Raw genomic sequence first — 25,672 nt, forward strand, 5'->3', positions numbered from 1 at the left:
ACGGAAAGTTGTACACAAAGTGTAGCATTTCGAACATTCGACTTCTGACTCGCATGTTCGAATATTCTGTGCAGCGCAAAAATCGAAGATATTCAGTTATTCGAATATTCGCTGCAACACTGCTATTTTACCCTCGGGCTTTTTTGATGCCATTCAACGAAAAGTGTAGTGGATAGTCACTACTGGAGGGTTCATAAAGGCACATCTGTCTGTTGTGAAGTCGGGGGTTTGCCCCGTACATTGAATTTTGCATGGCAAGACAAATTCGGAAAATGCAAAATGTAACTGTTTCCCATGCCCCCTCCCCCTACTATTTTGACCTGGCTAGAACCTTGCCATCATATCTTCATGCTAATGGTACTACTTGGGGACATACAGCTCTATTGCTTCCAACTGGACATTTGCTTCGTTAGTTGCTGCTCATCATGAGCAATTTGCTGCTAGCGGCCTAGCATTGCTTGCCAGCTCTTCGAGCTCTTGCATTACGAGACCAGTTACTCAAAGTAACACATTGTCTCCAAAGCCAGTCGTTGTTGCCCTGACTGAGTGTGAATATGTGAGGGATTGGATGCTAAATAGTATTCCAACCAGTGATGCACACTAACCCAGTTTTCAAGAACGAATACTCTATCAAATATCAAATCTTTCAACCACGAATATTCTAGTATTCGTTGAAATTTGTTGACGGCCCAGAAACTTCCGCATTGCGTCTGCGCTTTTCGCCTGGGACACCTTCGCATTCGTGGCAGCTACAGCCGTCGAGCAAGTAACATGCCATCGGGGAAGATTTTCCCGCGTTGAGCTCGTAGCCGAGCCATTGAACTCGAGCTTCGTCTCGCAGAGTTTGCATTCAACGTTTGCGCCTCCATCAACTTTCTCGGAGTGCTCCTAAACGGAGCTGCTACGACCAGCTGTGCCAGAAGCCATCACAAAAAAACAAACTGGATGTCCAGGCGGTTCTTCAATGTGAAAGAGAGGGGTGAGTTGGACCGAACTAAAGTAGTAAAGAAGAAGGCATTATGGGTTCCCACTTCGCAACAGTACAGTGTGTGTACTGTACTCGTACAACTACACGTGTCCTTTGCAACTGTACTACAGTGCCGCCACTGTATTGTTACTACTACTAACTGTTTGGCGCGCGCTCACACAGGCCGGATTCGGCAAGTACACGTACGGTAACCGCTGAACTGTAATCTGTAGCACACGGCTGTTTTTTTGTGCGATTTCACGCCACTTTACAATATGGCCGCCGAAAGTCTCGATCGGGCTTCAATGGCAAGAAAATTTGAATTTTCAAATCGCCAGAACACAAATAGGCCATGGTTTCCCGTGGATTTTGGTGACTGGTTAGCCCAGACAGCCTTGGGAACACACTAATCACGTGCGTCTTGTTTCAAGCTTTCCGCTCGTACCTCACATGCCTGCCTTTCCTTCAAGAAACATTAGTTCTGCGTCGTGCAACTTTCGCGTCACTCTGAAGAACTCCTTGTGTCGTCGCTGTCAAACTCGGCCCCGAGAAGCCTTTCCTGGATTTTTTCCAGGCTAGATTGCGATTTTCCCAGGTAGAGGACTATCCTCTGGTTGTCTTCCCTGAGTGTCGTTGTTGTTCGCGCATGAACTTCTGAGTTCGCGAGGCGGGTCAGGAACCTACTTTCTAATGATTCGGAAGACAAATGGCATGGCCCTTTAGTTGCTGTTGAGTCTAGAAGGCTGCTTCCTGCTGTAAATTGCTTAGTTGGAATGTGGGATATTGTAGAAGAAGACAGCAGCCGGCCAAGTGAGCTGGAAATTGTGATATCTCTCCTATTATGCGTTGAACGAGTACGAAATGTCCAATTTGAATATTGTACACGCGCGCGCACGCCAAGCAGAGGCCGATAATCACATGGCCGGTCAATCTCTGGACTACCAGGAGTAGTTTTGAGCAAGTTTGAAGCGGAAAGACAGTTAACTGGGCAGGCCAGGACGCCTTCCCACCCTTTTTCTCTCTCAAATTACCTAAAAGTCGAGTATCTCGCTCAAGCGCTTTCAAAACTTTTTTCTTGGATTCGCTTCCCAAATCGTGAAACCTCGCGAGGAGCGACATGAGTTTCTTCCAAAAACGCAAACTCATCGCGTATTTGCACTATTCGTACAATGTTACATAAATCGCACGGAACGACGCCATATTTATAAATGCCTGTGCTGGCACAGCCGTGAGCAGCGGCCATAGCTCTACTGCCGTTAGCGCAGGGTCCACATGCACTCGTGCAAAACTAGCATGCATGCCGCACATAGAACATGATTGTGCAGCTCTTCAAACCAACTTTATTACTATTCGACTATTCGTGTGCATCACTGGTCATGACTTGTAACTTTTTGGCGGAAAAGAAGTTTGAGAATTGATTTGTCACTTACCTGCCTGCAGCTGCTTGGTCTCCTTCATAGAGAGTCAGAAAAAACAGAGGCACAAATCACACATATGTGTTTAACATGCTCTCTCTCTCTCTCTCTCTCTCTCTCTCTCTCTCTCTCTCTCTCTCTCTCTCTCTCTCTCTCTCTCTCGCTCTCTCTCTCTCCCTCCCCCTCCCTTCCTCCCTCTCCCTCCCTCTCCCTCTGTCTCTGTCCCTGTCCCTGTCTCTGTCTCTCTCTCTCTCTTCCTTAGTTCCGTATCGTATTTTCCGGAACATAAGCCGCAATTTAAGCACTCGTAATCCCCCCCAAAATAAATGTCGGTGTGGCTTCTACTACCATGGTGAAATGAACTGTGATATACAGGATAGATGTTGGTTTTTCCTCACAAAGATGACAGGATAAAGATGACAGGACAAAGATGACAGGATAAAGATGAACCTAGAGGCGACGAGATGAACAAGGCACTCACGGCACAGGGTAAGCCCGAATTTTCTGGTTTCAGACCGTGTTATATTTTGAAAATACCAGGGGATTTCCCTTTAGCACGGGGCACGCCTGATGGGCATAAACAAAGTGCATGGACCTCAGCTTTTCAGAGCAGTAAGAATCGTGAAAATCGGTTGAGTTTGAGCAAGAAGCTGAAAAAATGCTAGATTGAGTTGTTGTGGCATTTCCAAGGCATGATAGGAGAGTTTGTAAAGGACATGGAAGTGGCCCTGATGAGCCTATCGAGCTGAGAGTTGTCAGGATGGATTTGTTTGAAATTGTGACATGCATTATACAGTATGACAGGATATACAGGCAGGAGCTGTGTAGGCTGAATTTTAATGGGGCCGAAAAGGATTTTGGCCTGCGGATGCTGAAATTTAAAACGTGCTGATAATTTGTAGACTTACAGTATCCAGTGTCCAGTATCACAGTAGTAGATATCAAACTCAACTCACTTACTAAAGCCACAAGTCGCAAAGATACTCAAGACAAGATGCAAACTGGAATAATTCACTGCAGCTGGTTGTCGTCGCAGTGATTTCCAAGTGTCCATTGTACACAGCACGTCCAGCATAGTGCTTGCATTTAGCTCCAACTCTGGCAAAAGAGCGACAGGTGAAGCCCTATCCATTTATCTGCTGGGCCGTGCGGATACGACTTTGAGTTTGGCATGGGAGTGGCTACACATTTCCCCTGTTACTAGTGCAGCAGTTTTGCCGTGCCCATCATCATCATCTTAACCCCAGTTGTCGTTCAGGACCGTACGTGTTCGTCGTATCAGTGTTGAAAGAGCTGGGTGGACGAGATGGCCCATCTGCTATGCGGGCCAGAGCAGTTCGTTAGAAATCGTGGCCACCGTTATCAGAAATCTCGGGGGCAGTTCCGAATTCACCTTGCGTCTCCAAAGCAGACTTGATAGCGTAGCTGATCATCCGGAAGACCATTTATCAGTCGGGATGATACTTGTCCATTGGATCACTGTTGGCAGAGCAGCTGTTGCTACCGCCGAGGGGACGAGACGCCCCAGCTGCTGCGCGGGCGTGCGGTGGGGAACATTCGACATACCACGTAACCAACGGAGAGCAGTTTTCAATGCCTCCGAATTCTGACTACCCACTACAAGGTGCATTGGTGCACCCAGCCCCGCAGGTTCTGACACCACTGTCGCCTGTGGGTGACATCGAATAGCGGCAGCAAATTGCTTTCTGTTGATATGGTTGGTCATTACTCACTACCTACCCTTGCCCCGCCGGGGGCAAGTCATTGTTGCCGGGTGCACGCACGCATTCATGCCGACGTATCTGTGCCTGCCATGCTAATCTTTCTGTCAAGCATGTGTTGAACAAAAAATGCCTGCCTGCTCCTTTTGAGGCCCGATCAGTGCATTACGGCTTGTGCTTCCATTTGCTCCGCAGTCACTACCGGCCTCTGCACTCGCTGGTCGACGCTTTGTTCGGGAGTCTAGTTTTGTTTGCATTCAGCATGTCATTAACTATTCATTCGCGTGGTGGCCGCCCGCGTCAACTCTATGGTTTGCTGGCCGAGAGTGAGATCGCACCTCAATATGGTGATAAGACGCTGTACATCTTGACGCTATGCACATAACATTGTCTCGCCAGGACTGCAGTATGCTGGCTGATAGCGTGGGCAACCCACCCTGTCCTGGATTGACCATCAGTCTACTACCGTCGCCTCGTTCAGTGTTACCTGGGCCCTTCTCTTTTTGGGGAAACTTGGCCAACAAACGCAATGTGCTCAAAGGCTCGCTGACAATGTTGTGCAAGTTTGCGCCAACAACCGCCACGCGTCCCACCAAGATAAATCGGGCAGGAGGAAAGTGCTCTATGGCTTGGATCCCCAGCTTGCACGTGCATACGCACCAGATGTGATCTGGAGGCGCATTATGCATGGCTCAGCGCCGGGCAGGCTAGTAGCCAATAGAATGAGCTAACCTGGAACTGATGGCCAACGTTTGCGCTTTCCCAGGCCAGTATCAGTGCTAGTGATTGGTATGTGGGCCCACGCCAGCATCTTAGAGCAGTGTGAGTGCGTAGTCCGCAGGTATGGCAGTGGTGAGGATATGGACGTGTGCTGCGTGCTGTACATATGTGGATGTGCACGTGGCAGGCGCGTATGCTATCGTGTGAAGTGATGGATGGGGTGCAGAAGTACGGGTGGTGAGAGTGTGTGGCTACTGCTAGAGTGGCTAAGGCGAAAGCAGCCATCAGGGCGGGGCAAGATGGCCTGTTCGCTGGTACGGTATGTGCTTTTCTAGGCCGACAAGCTGTATGCGGTGTTGGCGACGATCGGGCCAGTAAGTGAGCTCACACGAGCAGCTTGTGGTGGTCTACGGGCATCTATTCTCTGTCACATGAATGCGAGGCGGTCGAGAGAACGCTGGTGTGTGCTTATGAAGGTGTGTGCGGGGTGGTGTGTGTGTGTATGAGCGTTCTTTGCGAGCTTGTATGAGGTTATATGCCTGTGTAGGAAGAGAATATACGGATGTGTAAGAGGCGAGAGAGTTTTCGTGAATACTGTGAAAGCCACAGTTTATACTGCTTTGCTAGCCGGTACCGTGTACCCTGGTCAGAGCAATTCATGAGGTAGCGGCGGCATCATATGATTATGCATAGGCATAATGCTGAGGGTACAAATACACCTTCCGTAGTGGGGGTGCCATGCCTTCTAGGTTTATCACTTTTTTGGGTGCAAGCGGGCATCATATCGTATGCGTGTGGTGTGACGCCTAATGCCAGGCAGTTGTGTGAGTTCTTGGCCTCGGTGGTCGTTCGTTTGCCCTCAATGGGCAGTATAATTTCGGCCCTAGGGGCAGTATGCTTTTCCCTTGGCGGGCAGGTTGTCGGCCTCGGTGGCTATTCGTTTGCTCAATAGGCAGTATGATTTAGCCCTCGGTGGGCAGTATATAATCGGCCCATGGTGGGCAGCATGCTTTGGCCCTCGGTGGGTACTACGCTTTATCCCTTGGCGGGACGTTTGCTTTAGCCCTCGGTGGGCAGGCTATTGGCCTCGATGGCCGTTGTGCACCCTCGGTTGGGCGGTATGCTTTAGGCTTCGGTAGGCAGGTTGCTGGCCTCGGCGGCCGTTTCACACGCCCTCGATTGGGCTTTACGCATATTCTTGAACCCTCGGTCGGGCTATAATCATGCACCCTCGGTGAGGCTATAACCATGCGCCCTTGGTGGGGCTATAGCCATGCGCCCTCGGTCGGTCTATGCTATAATCATGCGCCCTCAGTGGGGCTATAATCATGCGCCCTCGGTGGGGCTATAATCATGCGCCCTCGGTGGGGCTATAATCATGCGCCCTCGGTTGGGCTATAATCATGCGCCCTCAGTCGGTCTATAACCATGCGCCCTCGGTGGGTCTATAATCATGCGCCCTCGGTGGGTCTATAGCCATGCGCCCTCGGTCGGGCTATAATCATGCGCCCTCGGTCGGGCTATAATCATGCGCCCTCGGTCGGGCTATAGTCATGCGCCTTCGGTCGGGCTATAGTCATGCGCCCTCGGTCGGGCTATAGTCATGGGCCCTCGGTCGGGCTATGGTCATGCGCCCTCGGTCGGGCTATAGTCATGCGCCCTCAGTCGGGCTATAGTCATGCGCCCTCGGTCGGGCTATAATCATGCGCCCTCGGTCGGGCTATAATCATGCGCCCTCGGTCGGGCTATAGTCATGCGCCCTCGGTCGGGCTATAGTCATGCGCCCTCGGTCGGGCTATAGTCATGCGCCCTCGGTCGGGCTATAGTCATGCGCCCTCGGTCGGGCTCTAGTCATGCGCCCTCGGTCGGGCTATAGTCATGCGCCCTCGGTCGGGCTATAGTCATGCGCCCTCGGTCGGGCTATAGTCATGCCCCTTCGGTCGGGCTATAGTCATGCGCCCTCGGTCGGGCTATAATCATGCTGCCTCGGTCGGGCTATAATCATGCGCCCTCGGTCGGGCTATAATCATGCGGCCTCGGTCGGGCTATAATCATGCGCTCTCGGACGGGCTATAATCATGCGCCCTCGGTCGGGCTATAATCATGCGCCCTCGGTCAAGCTATAATCATGCGGCCTGGGTCAGGCTATAATCATGCGCCCTGGGTCGGGCTATAATCATGCGCCCTTGGTCGGGCTATAGTCATGCAGCGGGCAGGTTGCTGGCCACGTCGGCCATTTGTACGCCCTCTGGTCTAACATCAAATACTATTATATTTAAAATCTTTAATCAAATTGAAGTCATGGCAACCCCCAAACCTATGTGTTGATTGCTTGTGAGTGCGTGCGTGATTACGTCGTTGTACGCACAGACGGGGCGTGGGATTGTCTGCAAGTATGTTTGTGCACATGAATGTGTGTGTGTGTGTGTGTGTGTGTGTGTGTGTGTGTGTGTGTGTGTGTGTGTGTTTGTGTGTGTGTGTGCGTATGCAGAGGTATGCCCGCAGACCTGGGTGTGTACCCGTGGGCTTGGGTTTTTAATTCTTAAATTCCCGTTTGAAAAAATATCCCACACACTACATTTGCAGCGTGCACTTTCAACACCGGCACTTTTGCTCGTGTGCAAAGTATAATCGTGAGCACAAGGACCCCGGCCAAGTTCAAAAATCAGTTGCAAGCGTGTGTCCAAGTTTATCGTATGCGAGTAAAATTAATATCCTTGGAAATGTACGATAAATTTGAGTTTGGACGTCGTGTGAATGGCCTACTTGATCCGCCAAGTTAAAATTGGCACTTATCTTCACTCTTGTCGCAAAACAAAAATACAAATATTTGAAGCATGCCACGATCAGAAAACGCTATGTACATGATACTTTACATGTCAGAAAGCAACTCAGCCGAAAATCCTAGCAAGTTACACGTCCTCCTCGCCACTGTCGTCGCTGGAGGATGAGCTCAAAACATTCAATCCAGACATATGCTGAACGTTTCATAGCTTGTTCCACTTCACGCTCAAAGCCAGTCACCTGTCGTGCCTGTTTACTTGCCGCTCAGAAGCTAAGTGAGAGTACCCGTGTGGTGGCTGTATGTGTTATCCCCGTTCGTCTCAATAATGCCTTTGTTTGAAACAAAAAGGCAACAGCACATCACTGTCAGTTTTTCATATCGCCTCTTGCACTTGTCGTACTTACTGATCAGCACCCACGCAAGCTGCTGGTGCTTGTAGTGCAGTGATAGCTTCTGCTTAATAGAGCACCTGTGCCTACTGCACCTAACGTCTTGCACCAGTGTCGCACTGACTCTAGAGCAGGCGTAGCTCTTTTCTGTGAGATCCCTGCAAGTCGTTTGCACGAGAGTTTCCTTCAGGAGTTGGTGTTTATTTTGATCAGCTCCTTTTCCAGGTCGTCTGTGAGCTTCAGAGTGTGTCCGCCGGATTGGTCTCGTATTCTGGAGATGTCGATATGATCTGTAGTTTCTTCGTCGGTGATTTGCTGGTGATAACTCTTCACTAGACGCTGTACAGTGCGAGTACTCAAATTCAAGCTAGCGATGCGCTTTTTCAGCTTTTCTATACCTCCGCGCGGAAAACCATCCTTGCTACCAGACAGCTGGAAGCAGGCAGAAACTATATTCGCCATCGCTTTGAAGTGTGAACATCCTGACCTGTTTTACGGACTGGAGCGGAGGTTGCAGCCTTTTATTGCGGTGACGGAAGTGTTCGTCGGTGGCAGCTCCAGTCAAAAAGATTCAAACGAACCGATCACAACTTCTGTGGTGGTTTGTGCTGCCATGTTGTCGGATGCAATGGTCTATGGTTATGTTCGGATGGTGAATCGGTGGTTCCATGTGGTGTGACACAGGCAGAACACCGAAAAATCTAGTGCGAAGATAAGCGCCAATTGTGATTTGCGGACCAAGTATTAGCAAACATCACTTGTCTAGTGAGAAAGTGCCTTGCCTTCGTACACTGTATATTCACCATCATACTTTATTCCAACAGGAGTGCATGAAACATTTGGAAATTTGAGAAAAGTCACAAAAAGAGGCGCAGTTTACTGTGCATTCTCCGTATCCTTGTTGAAATCGCACGCACTGGAATAATAAAAAAAAAACACTCGTTGTGGTCATGACGAGTAGACCCCTCCGAACTCATCAAACACCAGTGTGCTTCGTGTGGTCAGGATGGGATTCTAACACAGTTTCCTCATTCGTCTTGCAGTTTCACGGCTTGCAAATGGTCCCAATTATCAAATGCACTTGGCATCTGGTTGATCAAATGCAGTGGTACCCTACAAAGCCGGCCGGCACCAAATTTAGCGCTTGGTGCACAGAATAGGATATAGTTTAGGTCAATGGCTGCATTCATCCCCCCCCCCCCATATATCCACAACCATGATGCAGTGGCGTGTCCAGGATTTGGCTGAGGAGGGTCGCGGTCGGGGAGATGACATGGTGCACATGACTGTAATGATCTATGTCACGCATTCTAGCTATCCAACATTACAAAATGATTACATGCCAGGTATTTCTTCCAGACCTACACTATACAGATTAAAGTATCTCATGCTCAGTTACTACAGTGCGTATCGGTTATAGCGTGGTCGTGTAAAAGAATATACTACTTACAAGAATGAACTCTCATATTTTCATTATCATAACATGGGTTCAACTTTCAAGTGAACATTAGTTCTTACTTCCTCCGCATCATTAAAATTGCCGCTTCCCAGAGCGATTTTTCGAATTTATTTTGTCCACTCGAAGGGCAAAGAAATCAGCTAGAAATTGAGGCAGGGCATTGTCGACGGACCAAGCTTTAGTTTGTGGCCTCCCGCTTCGCTGCACTTGCAGCTAAGGTCGACGTCTTCATCAGAGTTTAGGGCAGGCCCTTCAGCACTCAACAATGTGCTGAACAAGACGTGCGTTCAAATTCAGGTAAAGAAACTTCGTTTTCAAGCGATCCATGCCTCCAGGTGGCGTTTCAGGCAGGCGATGAAGGCAAGCTAGCATTTTTCAAGTGCACTGTAACGACCATCCAGCGGGATAGGGTAAGTAGTTCCGCAACTTCTTTCCTTGGCAAGCGCTTCGCTAATTTTGTTGGTGTTTTCAGACTTGCTACCTTCGTAGCAACATGCGACACAAGTAGCGCATTTTAGGAATTAGAGAACACTTTGTTCTTGCAATCGTCAACTTCAGCATTTCGTATTCAGGAGAGATACCAGGATTCTTATACCCGAGCTTGCAGTCTTGATAAATACCCACGCGAACGATATGGGACGGCACGAACTCTAGAAAAACGATATGCGCTCTGGGGCGGAAGAGTGCAGAGCACGATGAATTTGCTTGGTGCGGAAGAGAGCTCCGACAAAGTCCGAGACCACCACGGCTTCAGTAACAAGTAGAGATTGCGCAGGAAGGGTCGCACCAATGCTCGAACACAGAAAACAGCGATTCCGACAGTCTGATTCCGACAGTCTGACTAAGACGAGCCAAGTCACAAACATTGCGATGTGCGCAGCGACAATTTTAATGACGCGGAGGAAGTACAAGCAATGTAATCGCATTGTAGAATATGTCGGTCCTAAAGCTGTGTTCACAACTGGCGCGTGTACGCGGTACGCTTGCGGTTCATGCGTGCCCAAACGCGCGCTCAGGCTTTCAAAAAAAACCAGCAATCCGAGTCGTATTTAGAGCGTGCGACACCTTCGAGTACTAATTTTTTGACCCCGCCAGTCAAGGTGACTGGCATGTACGCTGGTACGTGCCTGATACGCGTTGAAAATTCCAACATGTTGGAAGTTCCATTCCGACGCGTTTCCGTACGCATGGCGCCCCAAAAGCCAGCAAAATACGCACAAACACGTGGTTTCACGCGTACACGCGCCAGTTGTGAACACAGCTTAACCCTTTATGTACGGTGTGTACACGAATCGATCACATATGATCGATTCATGATCGATCCGTAAAACCTTCGTAACTCCATCATGTCTTGTCCGAATTCAAAAATCGAAGGGTCTATTCAGTAGCGGAAACTCGAAGCTTTCCAATGCAACAATCGCCGAAGAGCTACGATGTACGAATCCAGAGATATTGGGCGCCGTATCTTGTATCGGCAAATTCAAATTTTTTATCGATCTCTTCGCCATTTTAGGGGGAAATCCCTTTTCGTGTGCTCTTTGACCAACTCAGCACATGATAATGACGTAGTTGGCTGTAGTTTGAATCGCCTCGAAAAGATTTGAGCGTTCTGCGATAGAGGAGAGTGGAATGGCGTTGATCTGGAAATTTGCTCGCATATTGGGCTTGGAGACGACTTTGATGTGTTCCTGTGCCTGATTTGTGGCAGCTAGTTGATGGACCCTGGTATCCTCGCGTTGCTCTCGCCAGGAGCTTTCCAAAGAGCCCAAGATTGTGGAATTGGAGCGAAGGAGGCCAAAGTTATAGCCTGTTGAAGGTGAAAATTGTGCTGAAAATTCAAATTCTGCTTCATTCTGTGCTGGAAATCAGTACATAAAGGGTTAAGAATGGAATTTGTGTAGCAAAACGTACCAGATTGGTACAAAGTGTATCGCCTGTAGATGAGTGTAGTAATAACATCTGTCCAATGCAGTTCTGCTCCGACTCGCATTGCATTGTAGTGCTCCAGGTTCAACTGTTCTTGTCATGTATCTCATGCTGCATAGCCACATGGCAAGCGTATGGGACTATGAACACCCACATGCACAGCAGAGATACGTTGTATGTATGATGACCATCCTGTATCTGCGCACATGCATCTGATATGTCACACTTGACTTATCGCGAGTAAGAAATATTGCAAATAAGAAAAGAAAGTCGTTTTTCAAACACCCACGCTATAACCGATACCTACTGTACATTGTACAATCATCAGTCATGTTACTTGTACAGTGCATCCTTGCCCAATTTTTATTGGAGCATATCATGCTGTTCTTCATCATGTTTTGGCTGCTCACTGACAACCGGTACTGGTACCTCCGCGTCGGGCGGAATGTCAGTTCGTTCCGAACTGAACTGGCAACGACTTGATCACTCCCACTGTTTCCTGTTGGAACAGGAATTGCGCCGTCGCAAGAACGCTTTGCAAAAATCCATCAAGGCTCTGCTGGCCAGAGCTTGTCTTCTTTGGTCCATGGATGTCGCTGAGACTTCGCAGAAAAGTCTTCAAGTCAACCAATTCGCGATTCGAATCTGGAGGGGATCATCCTCAAAACAACGTTGTACACCGTTGCGAAAAGAGGCGCTTGACGATCACAAGCTTTGGTTTTTTTCCCACTTGGGCAGCGCTGCGTTCAGCACATCACTGCACGCCTTTCTCAAGACGCATCGAGCGCGTCCTGGAATCTGTACAAAAGTATAGAGCTCGTACAGAGTCGATCATTTCTTTCACAGTGCAATCAATGCCGCTCACACACCGACGGTCCATGCAACCGGTTTTGGACGCTGCTTCCCACCGCGTAGAGTCTACCGCCTGTGCACATGGTGCATGTAGCAGCCTGGTGTTTTTTCAAACCCAGGTCGAAATTTTTTTAGGGGGGTGGGAGCGTGCCCCCCCCCCCCCCCCCCCCGTAAACCCGCCAATGCCATGTGATAGGGACCATTAGCAAGCCGTGAAACTGCAACGCGAAGGGGGAGCTGGGTTAGAGTCCCGTCCTGACCACGCGAAACATACTCGTGTTTGATGAGTTCGGAGGGGTCTACTCGCCATGACCGCAACAAGTGGGTTTTAGTCAAGTACGTGCGAATTCAACCATGAAGCGGAGAATAGCACCGTAAATCGCGCCTCTTTTGGTCTTTGCGATTTTCTTCAAATTGCGAAAATGTCTCGCCCATTCTTGTTGGAATAAATACGACGGCGAAACGTACCAAACAACCAGTAGGACCATTGATTTTGGCATAACCGTTACTAACATGACACAGGACAGGATCGAGGGTAACCACAGTGCCAAAATTAATGTTTGTTCAAGACAAACTTCAGCTTGCTCGCTCATTTATGTTTTGGCATGGACCTCGTGAACACAACCCTTTGCTGCACCAATCCATCGGAGATGTGGGTGTCATGGGGTTTCTTTCACTTTCATTCGGGTAAAAAAAAGTCAGGCTGAGAATTGTTCTCAAGGAAAAGTTCGCAAAAACAATTGCCAGTAAGATATCAGAAAACTGTTTGAAACTGGAAAGCAGCCGACTCGCGTAGACGGGTTGTGAACGCGAGAAGCTAATCCTCAATCACGCCGTGTTTCACGTGCGTTACGATGAACTCGTTCCCGTTGACGTTTCAAGGCTTGCTAACGGTCCCTAATAGTCCCCCCACCCCCCCCCCCCCCCCCCCCCCCCCCGTTCAATCTCAGGCTGGCTATGACCATGGAGACAATATCGTTATTTCGTACTCGGACCCCTCCCCCCACTCTGAAACGAACGCAGCTTGCTATGCTGGACGACGATAATCGCATGCATATACAAGTACAATGTACAGTGTCAGTCGAGTTGTGATTTTGGCTCACACAACCTACACCCCCCCCCCCCCCCAAAAACGAATGTTCGTTTCAGAGACAACAAAAACCTTTTGCGACGACCCCTAATGAAAACTGTACAAGCTCACGCGCCCACAGACTCGTAGTACACGCCCCGTACGGTATGACTCATCATCTCCAGAAAAGTCAACAAAACAAAACATTCCGCCATGGCCAGACCAAGCGGAGTTACACACTCTCGTGTTTATGTACTCTTGATCTCATGGACAGCTGTACAAATGTAGGACATGATGGTGGTAGGTGCACCTCACGTGACTCACGTGACACCTAGTCACTGCATAGTTCAACCAATCAAATGTATGACACGCTGTAATGTTTACTGTAGACACACAGTACATCTAAATTCAGTCACTCACAGTCAAGTCTACTGTACATACCTTCGCACTCTCGTGATCCACCAGCAACTGCACACATCCCTCATGATTCCTTTCCCTGGCTAGGTCCAACGCTGTTCTCCCTCCCTGAGTAACTCAGCAACACATCACAGGAACAACAGAAAATCAATTTTGAGAAAATTCGTTCCAATTTTACAAAAACGAAAACACAACGAAGGCCAAGGACATAATCTACAACGAGGCGAAATCAATCTCTCCACAAGACGACTTACATGTACAGAACAAGTCTCTCCTTCCTCAGCAACATTGCTACTCCATGCATCCACAGCAAAAACTCCAGTTCATACCTCGACAAATTTGAATTTGTTTTACAGATTTCTACTCGAACGAAAATATCCACGACGAGAGGAAGGCGTCCACAGCGCCTGCTCCACGTCAGGAACAACTGCATGTCTTCTGCGTACTCGTTACAATAACAACAACCCTTCACTCCTCACTCGTTCCAACAAACACCATCAAACAGTCTACTCCTTCACACACTGATTTCGAATTCTTCAAAAATTGAACCACGGAGTGAATATGACCACGTGGCGATATTGTACGCATGATGTCATCGAATACGGTATTGTACAACTGGTACACATTTCTGACAAGAGGAGAGGAGAGTTGTGGTACTGGTAGTCGTGAGAGAGAGAGAGAGCAAGGGGCAGAGAGAGAGAGGCAGGACAGGTGAGAAGGACGAGTAGAAACTGTTCACTTCACAACAACACACTATCAAATACTTACCCTGTCACGCAGTGTGGTATCCAAGGTGACACCGTCACTGTCATGTGACAGCATCACCTTGACAACGTTCATCTTCTCATTGTGGACTACATAGTGAAGTGGAGTCCATCCCTGTAGTGTAGAGAAAGAGAGAATGTGATGAGTATTGCTATACAACCATTACACTAACTACTACAACCACACACCGACACAGACCTGGACAACTAGAACAAACGCATCAACACACATACACATACACACACACACACACACACACACACACACACACACACACACACACACACTCACATGTGCGCTCGCACACACTCACACACATACGCACGGGCGCACATACACATACACACGCACACACACACATCGTCATGCACATACATGTACACACATGCAGATGTACATACACACGTGGACATACAAACAGAAGGACACACATGCAGAAGCAATGAACAGATTGTCTTAGAGACACACAGATAGACATGTAGGAACATACAAACTGAGAATTCAGTTGAGACAACCAGACTCTAAACTATCACTAGTTCTTACGAAGCCGCTGTCCTGCACATTGACATCAGCTCCACGTCCGATGAGAATATTTGCTAGTCGATCATTTCCATACATTGCACAGTAGTGCAGTAGTGTCCGGTTTAACTGTACACACACACATACACACACACACACACACACACACACACACACACACACACACACACAAATTCACAGGCACACACACACGCACACACACACGCACACACACACACACATACACGCACACACACACACACACGCACACACGTGCACACACACACACACAACACACACATACACGCACACACACACACACACACACACACACACACACACACGCATACACACACACACACACGCACGCACGCACGCACACACACACACATACGCACACACACAGGCACAAGTGCGCGCACACACACATACATATACACACACATGCACGCGCACACACACACACACACACGCGCGCGCGCACACGCACACACACACACACAGGCACATGCGCGCATGCACACACACACACCCATACACACACGCACACACATGCACGCACACACACACGCAAGCGCGCACACACACACACACACGTGACAGACACATACACACACATGACAGACACCCAGTCAGTTGTACATACCAATGACGCAAAGTCTTGGGGCATGTGGACAGACGGATGCAATTTACAGTGCAGGGATACAGAAACACAGGAGCGAAGCGTCAGGCAGACAGGCAGACAGACAGACAGGCAGACAGACAGACAGACAGACAGACAGACAGACAGACAGACAGACAGACAGACAGACAGACAGACAGACAGACAGACAACAGACAGACATACAGAACAACCATGACAAACCTGAACAGTACTGAGTCTTGTAACAATCAAGAACACAACAACTTACAGTTTTGTCTTGCTCATCCATCTCTACACTATGTACACTAAATATGTAGTGTACAATAGTGCAGAGGATTTCATCATGAAGATGATGCGGACCCTCCAAGCAGATCACAAAAAGGAGCATTGTCTGTGTGATATAAAAAACAGAAAAAACGATTTGACAATTACAAAAACGACAGCAACAATACTCTCAGTACAATGCCATCAGGAGTTAGGAAACCTACTGATTGACCTCAGGGGTCAGCGATCCAAACCAGACAAATTGCCATAACTTTATTCCAGCTTGAGAGAAGCTTGCAGCAATTGCACATCTTGTAAAGGTATGTCACACCAACGATTCCCACTGGTCAACAATCACTTGACAATGGTACAGACAAGAAGACCAGGTGTCACAGAAAACTCCCCCCCCCCCCCCCCACACACACACTGTACAGCAACACTCTACTTACTCCCATTGAGTAGCAGCGTGTCCCAAAGAATGGGTATGAGTATGATGGTGGTGTCCATGTCACTTTACGTGATGTGGAGGACAATTGCGACTGCTCAGGAGGCACAGCAGCCTGAAGACTTTCCAGTGTGGCACCCCGTCGCCGCACCTCTCGAGCAAACCCTTCTACTTCTTGACTGGACATGTCTGTACAGGGACAATGCGTACGCAACACAGACACACAGACAGACAGACACAGATGGACAGACAGACAGACAGACAGACAGACAGACAGACAGACAGACAGACAGACAGACAGACAGACAGACAGACAGACTGCCACACACATGCTCACACACGACACAGATAATCACACATGCACACACAAACACACACACACAGACGCAGATGGACAGACAGATACGAACAGACGGACAGACACACATACAGATGGACAAGGGGACAGAAAATAAGAGGTAAGAAAGACAACAAGTACTCCCATACTATGACATACACAATGATCCAAACAAGATTGATCTCACATGTCAATACTTGCATCTACACTGATGCGTACGCACACACACACATACACACTCATCATGACGTCATAACCACACCATATTTAGAGTGGAATAACCTTTGACCCCACGTCCACTGACGTGCAGCTACGTCAGTCAATGACTGTGTCAGTAGCTGAAAAAGGTGAAGACGATCAATGAACGACATCACGGGGACATCTTCACAACACACTGCAACACAATGCAATTTACCCGTCTCAGCAAAACCACAGAAACCACCGACAAATGTTACACCTCATTACTACAACTGCCTACGACAACTATCAACGAAAGAATACTGCTCTCCACCTCAAACAACTCCAACTCTCGTACCGTTGACAACAAAGAAGAAAACGCCAGTTCGAAGAAAGGTCCCCACACAAAATGAATGGAACAACTTCAACTTCAACTTGACAAGCACGGACAGTTACAACAGCAAACACTTGATATTTGAACAATCTTCATGTCGATCGCAACTAGAAATATCTATACATCCTCTTGCTCGTCAAGTCTACCTTCGTTACAAAGAACTAAAATGTACTTCGTCTACAAGAGGTCAATCAGTAGGTCCCTGAATGGCCGTCACGTTGCGACACGAGACAAGGACAAAGGTGGAGACCAACGAGACGACATTACTAACGAAAATATGGGAAGTAGACGAAGAGAAAGAGATGGAGTGCCTCCATTTGTAACTTACATTCCTTGTTGGAGAAACGTTGATGACAGTGAAAACGATCTACTTTTCTCTTCTTTCTCGCTAAGTGTAGGAAACATGATGAACTTCTCTGGTCTATTGAGAGTTCTGAAAATGGTCTATTCAGTTTCTAACTTGCCATACGGATAAAGTCACCGTTGAACTTCTCATAGACGAACATGACTACAAGTAGTGAGTCTAAAGGGAAGAGCTGAATTGAAGAAAGTCATCCTTGCCGTTTGCTAAACTTTGCCTTCAAGTAGCAGTGAAGAGAAAAGAAGAAACTTGACGCGGAAGTCCGGAGGGCCTACGCCTGCAAGAAGGTATTCAGCTGCTTGACGGAATGGTGTAGCGAAGGAGTAACTCACTGTTTGAACTTTGGACTTTGATCTACAGGTCATGAACCGCTACTGAACGATCCACAGTTAAGTTGCTAACTAGACCGATAAGATGTAGCACTCAGTGCGAGAACAAGGTCAGGGAGTGAATCGAATGATTCAGTCGCTAACGTTAGCAAATACACCCTTTATGTCAACCAGATCAGTCAGTGCAGTACCTGACGCATTTCTACCAAGCATGTGCACACACGCTAGCTCTCAACCGTGTCACTCAGCCTGATGACCTAGCTCTGGAGTAGGCATAGTCACAATGTGCAATATCAGTGATACTATTGCTGTAGGGGGATTTCAAATAGACCTATAGCACATGATTGTATTTTTACTTACTGAGTGAGTTGTCCGTTCCTTTAAAGATCTTCTTCAAACGTTGGCTGAGTGGGCTGACTGGAATAAGTAGGTCGTTGAGAGAAGGAGAGCGTTATGCTGAACTTGTTGTTCACTGAGACAGCGTTATGCTGAACTTGTTATTCACTGAGAGAGCGTTGTGCAGAACTTGTTATTCATTGAGAGAGCGTTGTGCTGAACTTGTTACTCTCTGAGAGAGCGTTGTAGCCACTACAGACTGATTATTAGTTGAGAGAAAGAGTAACAATGACTGGAAAAGATAATGCACCACTAACAAAGGTAGGTCAGAGGGACTGTTCAACAACACTAGAAGACGTTTGAAACAAAAGAGATAGGCAGGGAGACGAAAACGGACAACTGGACTGTGCCTTGAGAAATGGATGACTGAGCGGTGCTGACCAAATAGCGATGTGATCTGATGTTTGAACGAATCATGCATCACATGCATGTGGTAAATGGCAGGACATGCTCACTGTCTGGCAGACCACGGACGGCCATCTACTCATACATTACTAATACTGCTTTAGCTTTGTGGCTGTGTGCCTTAGCGCGAACTCATGCAGGCATCTTTTGTTCGCAGCACTGCGTGTGTGTCAGCGTGTTGTCACGTGATATGCTACACGTCCGCACGATGTCGTCCCGCTAGCGCTCTGCACAGACCGAGACCATACAAATGTGTTGTTTACCTGGTCATTGGTGACAAGAATCACATTCACACATGTAGACTACACACATAATGGGGGACCTACCCCATTACCACATAACAACACTACCTGGAACCAATCACGATTCAATGCTACGCTTTTCTCATCAAATATGGACAAAGAGCTGATGACATCATGTCTTAGGGCACAGTCCCATACAGACCAGGGTGGTGTTGGTGTTGTCAATCTGATTGTCGTGAAATTCTAATAATTTATAACTGGTTGTTGCCAAACACGTGTCGTCATAACGACATGACGTCACTGAGCAACTTGACAATGTAGACACTGTAGTAGCTGCTTGTGTGTGGTCTGGTGTACAACTCAGCAACAGACTGTACATTTGGGTGATCGTGGATCAACAGGGCTGGTCTAATACATGTAGACTACTATGTGTTGGCGTGAAATGGTGTGTTGGAGTGCTGTTGCTGGTGTTGTTGCTGCTGCTGCTGCTGCTGCTACTGCTGATGCTACTGCTAGTGCTAGTGCTACTGATGCTGCTGCTGTTGTTGTTTCAAATCTTTATTCTCACGATAGCCAGTGGCCAGTAAGAGATAATAGTGTGAGAGAGGAGAAAGAGTGAGGGAGAATTGAAGAGAGTACGAGAAGGGATTTCGCGAAGCTCGGCGGGCAAGAAATTAAAGGAATGAAGGGCTTTGGACAGGGGAGAATGGAGACAGCGATCAGTCCGCGGAGTTGGCAAGTGCCAAGTACGAGAGCGACGTAAATTATACGAAGGTTGCACGCTGCTAGCAGTATGCAGCGAGAGTAATATGCGGTGGGGCATAATTGTGGCGCAGAGAATGTGCGAAAAGTACATGTATATGTTTAACTTTAAAGCGTGAAAATAATGTTGGCCATTTGATCCGATGCAAAACGTGGGAGCATACATGTACATGTAGTATAAGTACAGCTGGACAGCGTTTCCCAATATCTTAACTCACTCTACAGAGTTTGGGCAGATTTCAAATCTTTGCCAAATTAAAGACTGAAAATGGCCGGAGAAACGTTCTTTACTGGTATGGAGTCATAATTTCACGACATTCCTGTTTGGCCATTGCTGTTGGAAATGAACAGATCTGGGTAGTGTGGTTTGAACACAAACTTCGTAACTACACGTACCTGATTGTAGTATGTAAGTTTGACGATGACAGTGTGAACAAGGTGGACTACCCACTGTATGGGAAAACACTACTCCAGGCTCACTGCAACCATACACCGGTCGCTATGCCCCTGTTCAGACACTCATTACTCTAAGGGGGGTGGGGGGGGGGGGGGGGGCATTATAGGAATATTCACTGATCTCGTGGTTGAAATGGTCGCAAGACCGAGACTCTACCAACCAGTTTATGGTTTCAGTTATGAACACTGTTTCTCATACAGTAGGTTCTCCGCCTTGTTCACGCTGTCATCGTGAAAACATGTTCAACGTATCAGGAAAGGCTCACATACATAAAGACCATAATTGTAGTACAGTGGTCCCTGAATAATCCCACACCATTTGTGCTACGGAAATTCTGCTGGGTTGGGGAGGGTGCTGGATTAGAAAATCTGATATACTCCTGCAATGTGCATGAAGAGGACATTTTTAGTAACTGAAAATTGTGCTGGTTTATAGAGGGTGCTGGTTTATAGAGGGTGCTGGTTTATAGAGGGTGCTGGGTTATAGAGGGTGCTGGTTTATAGAGGGTGCTGGTTTATAGAGGGTGCTGGTTTATAGAGGGTGCTGGTTTATAAAGTGCTGGATTAAAGTCTAAGAGGAACGACTGTAGTGCTACTGAATACTAACGATTCCCTGCAATGGAGTCAGTGACTCACTGGTTCATTCATTGACACGTCAATGATCTAGATCCTGTCGAAGTTATCAAGGCAATGACATCATGTGTGCGACGAAAACTAATTCAGTTTTTCATAGTTTTTTTTTCGTTGAATGAATGGAATTAATAATTATTTTATGACCGGCTGAAAGTTTGTTGGTCAGTGTATCCAAGACGTGATCGAGGCAAACGTCATGTCGTTGAATTTCAGTATCGTCAGTGAATATTGTGGCAAATGTCACACGTTCTAACCCGACATCATCTTGGCAATAAGTTAGTGGACAACAACGCATACTGCGGTGTAAACCTTTGTTCTTTACTTCTTCTAAGTAATCAGTCTATTCTAATCTTGTCTTCAGATCAGACTGGTAAAGAGCCATGCTTCTCTCACCACCATCGTCTATACTTTACGCACGTCGCCTAGTAGATGCATGGCTGGTGATACTAACATAGCTTCACCCAACTACGACGCCTGGCAGGTTTGAGATTTTTTAGCTCCGTAGTTTTTCGTAGTTTTTCGCAGCCCACCCGGCACTCAGTGAGGCCGGAGTTCAGCTACATCGAGCCACAAGCTACACAATCGACTCTCGTCTGAAATCCTGACTGGTTGTGCATGCTACGGAACACATGCTCTGCAAGCTGAAAGTTTGCTGACTTCCACCAATGTTCTGCGCCAACTGCCTGTACTTGCCATCTTCTTAGATTTGTGTTGGGTTTCAGTTCCCAACATGGCAACACAGGATTGAGTCTTTTTCTTCAGATTCTTTCTTGGCGTTTCGATAATTTTTTTCTATTCATTGACACGTCTATGATCTAGATCCTGTGATTCCTGTCAAAGTTGTGAAAGCAATGACATCATGTGTGCGACGAAAACTTGTTCAGTTTTCACAGTTTTTTCTTTCTTTGAATGAATGGAATTTTATGAACAGCTGGAAGTCTGTTGGTCAGTGTATCCAAGACGTGATCGAGGCAAACGTCAGGTCGTTGAATGTCAGTATCATCAGTGAATATTGTGGAAAATGTTACACGTTCTGACCCTACATCATCTTGGAAATAAGTTAGTGGACAACAACGCATACTGCGGTGTAAAACTTTGGTCCTTTCCTTCTTCTAAGTAATTCTATTCTAATCTTGGCTTTAGATCAGACTGGCAAAGAGCCATGCTTCTCTCACCACCATCATCTATACTTTACGCACGTGGCCTAGTAGATGCATGGCTGATGATACTCACATAGCTGACTGATACCTGTACATCAGTTAGTGTCTGGTGCATAGGCGGACACTCATCCACGACTTGGCTGGTATTGTGACGTAGGTTTCGTGCCTCCAGGACTCATTGCTCACTGTGTGATCAACCATGCGTAAGCTGCACTACAGTGTATCTTTACTAATATAAAGAAGAGGCACCTGTGACGTGTGTGTGTATACAGGTATATGTCACGCTGAAGCGCTGCGGAGCAGCGCTGCCCTGAGCACGCGAAGGGTGCGAACAGTGTAGCACAGTGTAGCTAGCGGCCGCAGAAGCAGTAGGGAGGTTCTGCTATCGTGAAACGTGGAGAAATCACGTAGAGAGCAGGTGTCTGGGTTAGATCATATATAGAGTCTACGGCTTCGCGTGTTTTGGCTCCAGATTTCTACGCGGAGATGGGGTTCTCTACGTTGTGGCACACGCAGAGAAAATGCGTACGGATTTGCTGGGTATCGATCAACTGCACGCAGAAAACTGCTAAATATGGAAGGGGAAATTCCCAGTACACATTCCACGTGACTTCTCTAGGTGAAACGTAGAGCAGAACAGCATTTCTTTACGTTACGGGAACGCGAAGAAAGTTCGCGTGATTCTTTGCGTCGCGTTCCCAAAACGTAGAGCAGAACCTCCCTATACGCCTACTGACTGCACATGTGACTGAGCACGCGAAGCGTGCGAATCGTGTAGCTAGCAGAAGCAGCCACAGAAGCACTGATGAGCTGAGCACGTGAAGCGTTCGAATCGTGTAGCCACCACCAAGTGCTGAGCAGACGAAGCGTGCGAACAGTGTAGGTGGTATAGCAGACACGACTTTTATTTCGCCACCAGTTGTAACCCCGCCTCCAGTAGCCAAATCAGTCAGTTTCACTGGCTACATCACCATGCTGTGGGTAAGACCGCTTGAAATGTGCTTGGATCCATACAAAAACTGGATCCAAGTGGATCCAGTTTTTGAATTTTTGAAATTGTTGCTATGCTGTGACGTAGCACTTTCAAGCCCTGAGAGAGCTGCATGAGGTAGCACTAGCAGCCGGCGCTAGCCGCACAAGCGCTGCGGACCACGTGAACCGTTCTGCATGCAAATAGAAACATCTGCAACAAAAGGATACAAAAGATCTGCACTGACTGCACTCTGCATCTTAGTCCATCGGCCAAGTCTCAAAATCGAAAGTGGTGATGCACTGAGCTTCCAACTAAACGCGACCATACCCAGCACGTAGAGAATACATCAGAGAACACTATTCCGTTTGTTGGACGTGCCGAATTCAGTCCAGGGCGTCGATACGAAGCGATCTTCGTCGCCGAGTTTTTTACTGTGCGCTCCATTTGAGAGTGCGCAGAGTTCTGATCGAGAGTTTTTTGAGCAGACTTTCAAATTTTTGAGGCTGTCAGCTGACAGCTGTCAACCCTAAATGGCACTTAGTATGTGACAGGCAATAGGTTTTGGTGCCTCCGTATGCCTTCTAATAGTTCTATCTTCCTTCGTTTCACTTCGCTGCTTCGCCCACCACCTCAGGAGATGACAGCGTACCTGTACTAGTCCTCCAAAACCAACCGTATTGCTTCCTGATTGCAACAGAACGGGATGAAGAGGTCGGGTAGGCCTGGCGTGACAACCAGAGATCTGCCTTGTCTGCTCCTGTTCTTGCTGCTGCTGCTAATGCTGCCGACTCCACTGCCACACGCTCCGGTGCTGGTATCTGTACTGCTGGAAGCTGTAGTGCTGGTGGCTGTGCTGCTGGTGGCTGTACTGCTGGTGGCTGTGCTGCTGGTGGCTGTGCTGCTGGTGGGCTCAAGCTCTGCTGCCAGATTGAAGTAACACATGGATTTGCAGAGGGCTAGCTGAACAACATGGCTTAGTGGATACCAAACTCTCTCTATTAGGCTAGCGCTGGCAATTCCCGTGCAGCGAAAGTGTTTCACATCTTTGACTAATGTTGCCGAGGTGCTTGGAAAAGCTGTCTCCTTTAGAGGGAAGGTCATCAAGCGTACAAAGCTGAGTAGCAGCTGCTGAGGTTCCAGGAAGATGACACTTGAAGTGTCTGGATGCGGGCAGTCACAGCAGAATACTGTTCCATGTTGCTGAAGGTCATGCAGTAGATCAGACACTTGTGTCCGCGAGAGATCTTTGCCGCTAACGTGCCGACAAAAGTCTACAAACTGGGGGTAGACCATGCTGACAAAACTCTGCTGCTGCTTATCACTGCACCCTGCCTTTGCAGAGCGCAGCATTTCCTTATGGTGGAGAGAAATAGCTTCTTCTATCTTCACCTGCATCAAGGGAATTGCTTGGACGGGAAAGGCAGACACAATTCTAGAGAGCTCTTGCTGTGCTTCTGCGAGCTGGCTGTGGCGCGATACTCGATCTTGAAGACGGTGATTGTCAACAAAGAAGGGTCCACAGATCTTGACTTTGGGTCCGGCCCTTTCAGCCAGCTTGGACACGGCATTGAAGAACAGCTTCTTCTTCTTCTCCATCTGGTTGTCGTCGACAAGATCCACATGTGTAACAACAACCATGACGGCTGTGCTACTCTCATCATGATGGTGGCTGCCATTGCTGCTACTGTTCTTACCCGTCTCTGTGTCTGGTTGCTGCTGCTGCTTCTGTTGCTGCTGGTCAGTGTGTGTGTCTGCCCTATGCTGCAAAGCAATCAGTGACAGACACATGTGAAGGTAGTCAGCCTGCGTCATTCCTGGTAACGGTGTGCAAGTTACAATCTCCTGACCATCAAAGCGGTAGACGTCTTCCGTTACCTCCTCATCCAGGTCACACCTCATGTCAAGAGTCACAATGTACACGCTGTCACAAACTGAAAACGAGATGCTTTGTTGTACCAACATCGGCATCTGTCCACCCATGTCCCACAGCTCAACAAACGCATATGCTGCTTCCACTTCATTTGAACTGTTATCCACATTGCCGACAGACGAGCGAACTTGAGAGATAACATCTGGTGCTACTTTGATCAGTTCATCAGCGTGGGGAACATTGGCAAACTCATTGTTGATAGAGGATGCAGCAGATGCTCCGGTGCCGGTAGCGGAGGCAGTAGGGAAAGTAGACGAAGCAGTACTTGGAAGTAGGGACGTGGCGAGTTTCTTGAGCTTGAACCATGCAGATGGTTGTGGTATCTCTGGAGCCTCCTTGATTTTCTTGACCAGATCTAGAGATGATCGGATACGAGCTGTGAGAAGATTGGCAAAGAAACTATGTTGACTGTCGTCCACAAGAATTTGTGCCGCTGCTTGTGTGCCTGTGGCGGTTGAAGAGGAGAGATGCATTCTGAGTCTGGATCGATGGATGGAAATGGAGTCGGTGCTGTCCGCGTTTTCAATGAACTCTTCACCGAGCAGTGACCGGACAAAGCTGGACTTTCCTGTAGCGTACTTGCCGACAAGGTACATACGCATGCGTACCACGCTGGCCTCGTCCTTGCCACCAATGATGTCCTCAGCCACGGCAGCTGTATCGCAATAAACAACAATAATGCAGCGGCAGTCACATCAGCAGCCACACCAGTAGCCACACCAGCAGTAGCAGTCGCCATACCAGTAGCCACAGCAGCAGCA

At 48.0% G+C, this 25,672-nt stretch overlaps 2 protein-coding genes across 2 annotated transcripts in view; both read right to left on the bottom strand.

Moving 5' to 3' along the window:
* Nucleotides 1-25,672, bottom strand: part of LOC135818042 (uncharacterized) — a 167,121-nt gene that overhangs the window by 14,639 nt on the left and 126,810 nt on the right. The window contains exons 6-7 of the mRNA XM_065331364.1: nt 13,745-13,828; nt 2,398-2,419 (exon numbers count right to left, since the gene is read on the bottom strand). Of these exons, the coding sequence (XP_065187436.1) occupies nt 2,398-2,419; nt 13,745-13,828 (106 nt within the window). The remainder of the gene's footprint in view (nt 1-2,397; nt 2,420-13,744; nt 13,829-25,672) is intronic.
* LOC135818043 (uncharacterized) overlaps nt 23,240-25,672 on the bottom strand; it is a 5,841-nt gene continuing 3,408 nt past the window's right edge. The window contains exon 2 of the mRNA XM_065331365.1: nt 23,240-25,566. Coding sequence (XP_065187437.1) covers nt 23,636-25,566 — 1,931 coding nt within the window. The 3' untranslated portion in view covers nt 23,240-23,635. The remainder of the gene's footprint in view (nt 25,567-25,672) is intronic.

This window comes from Sycon ciliatum, chromosome 5 (assembly GCF_964019385.1).
Source record: "Sycon ciliatum chromosome 5, ocSycCili1.1, whole genome shotgun sequence".
NCBI classification, from domain to species: Eukaryota; Metazoa; Porifera; class Calcarea; order Leucosolenida; family Sycettidae; genus Sycon; species Sycon ciliatum.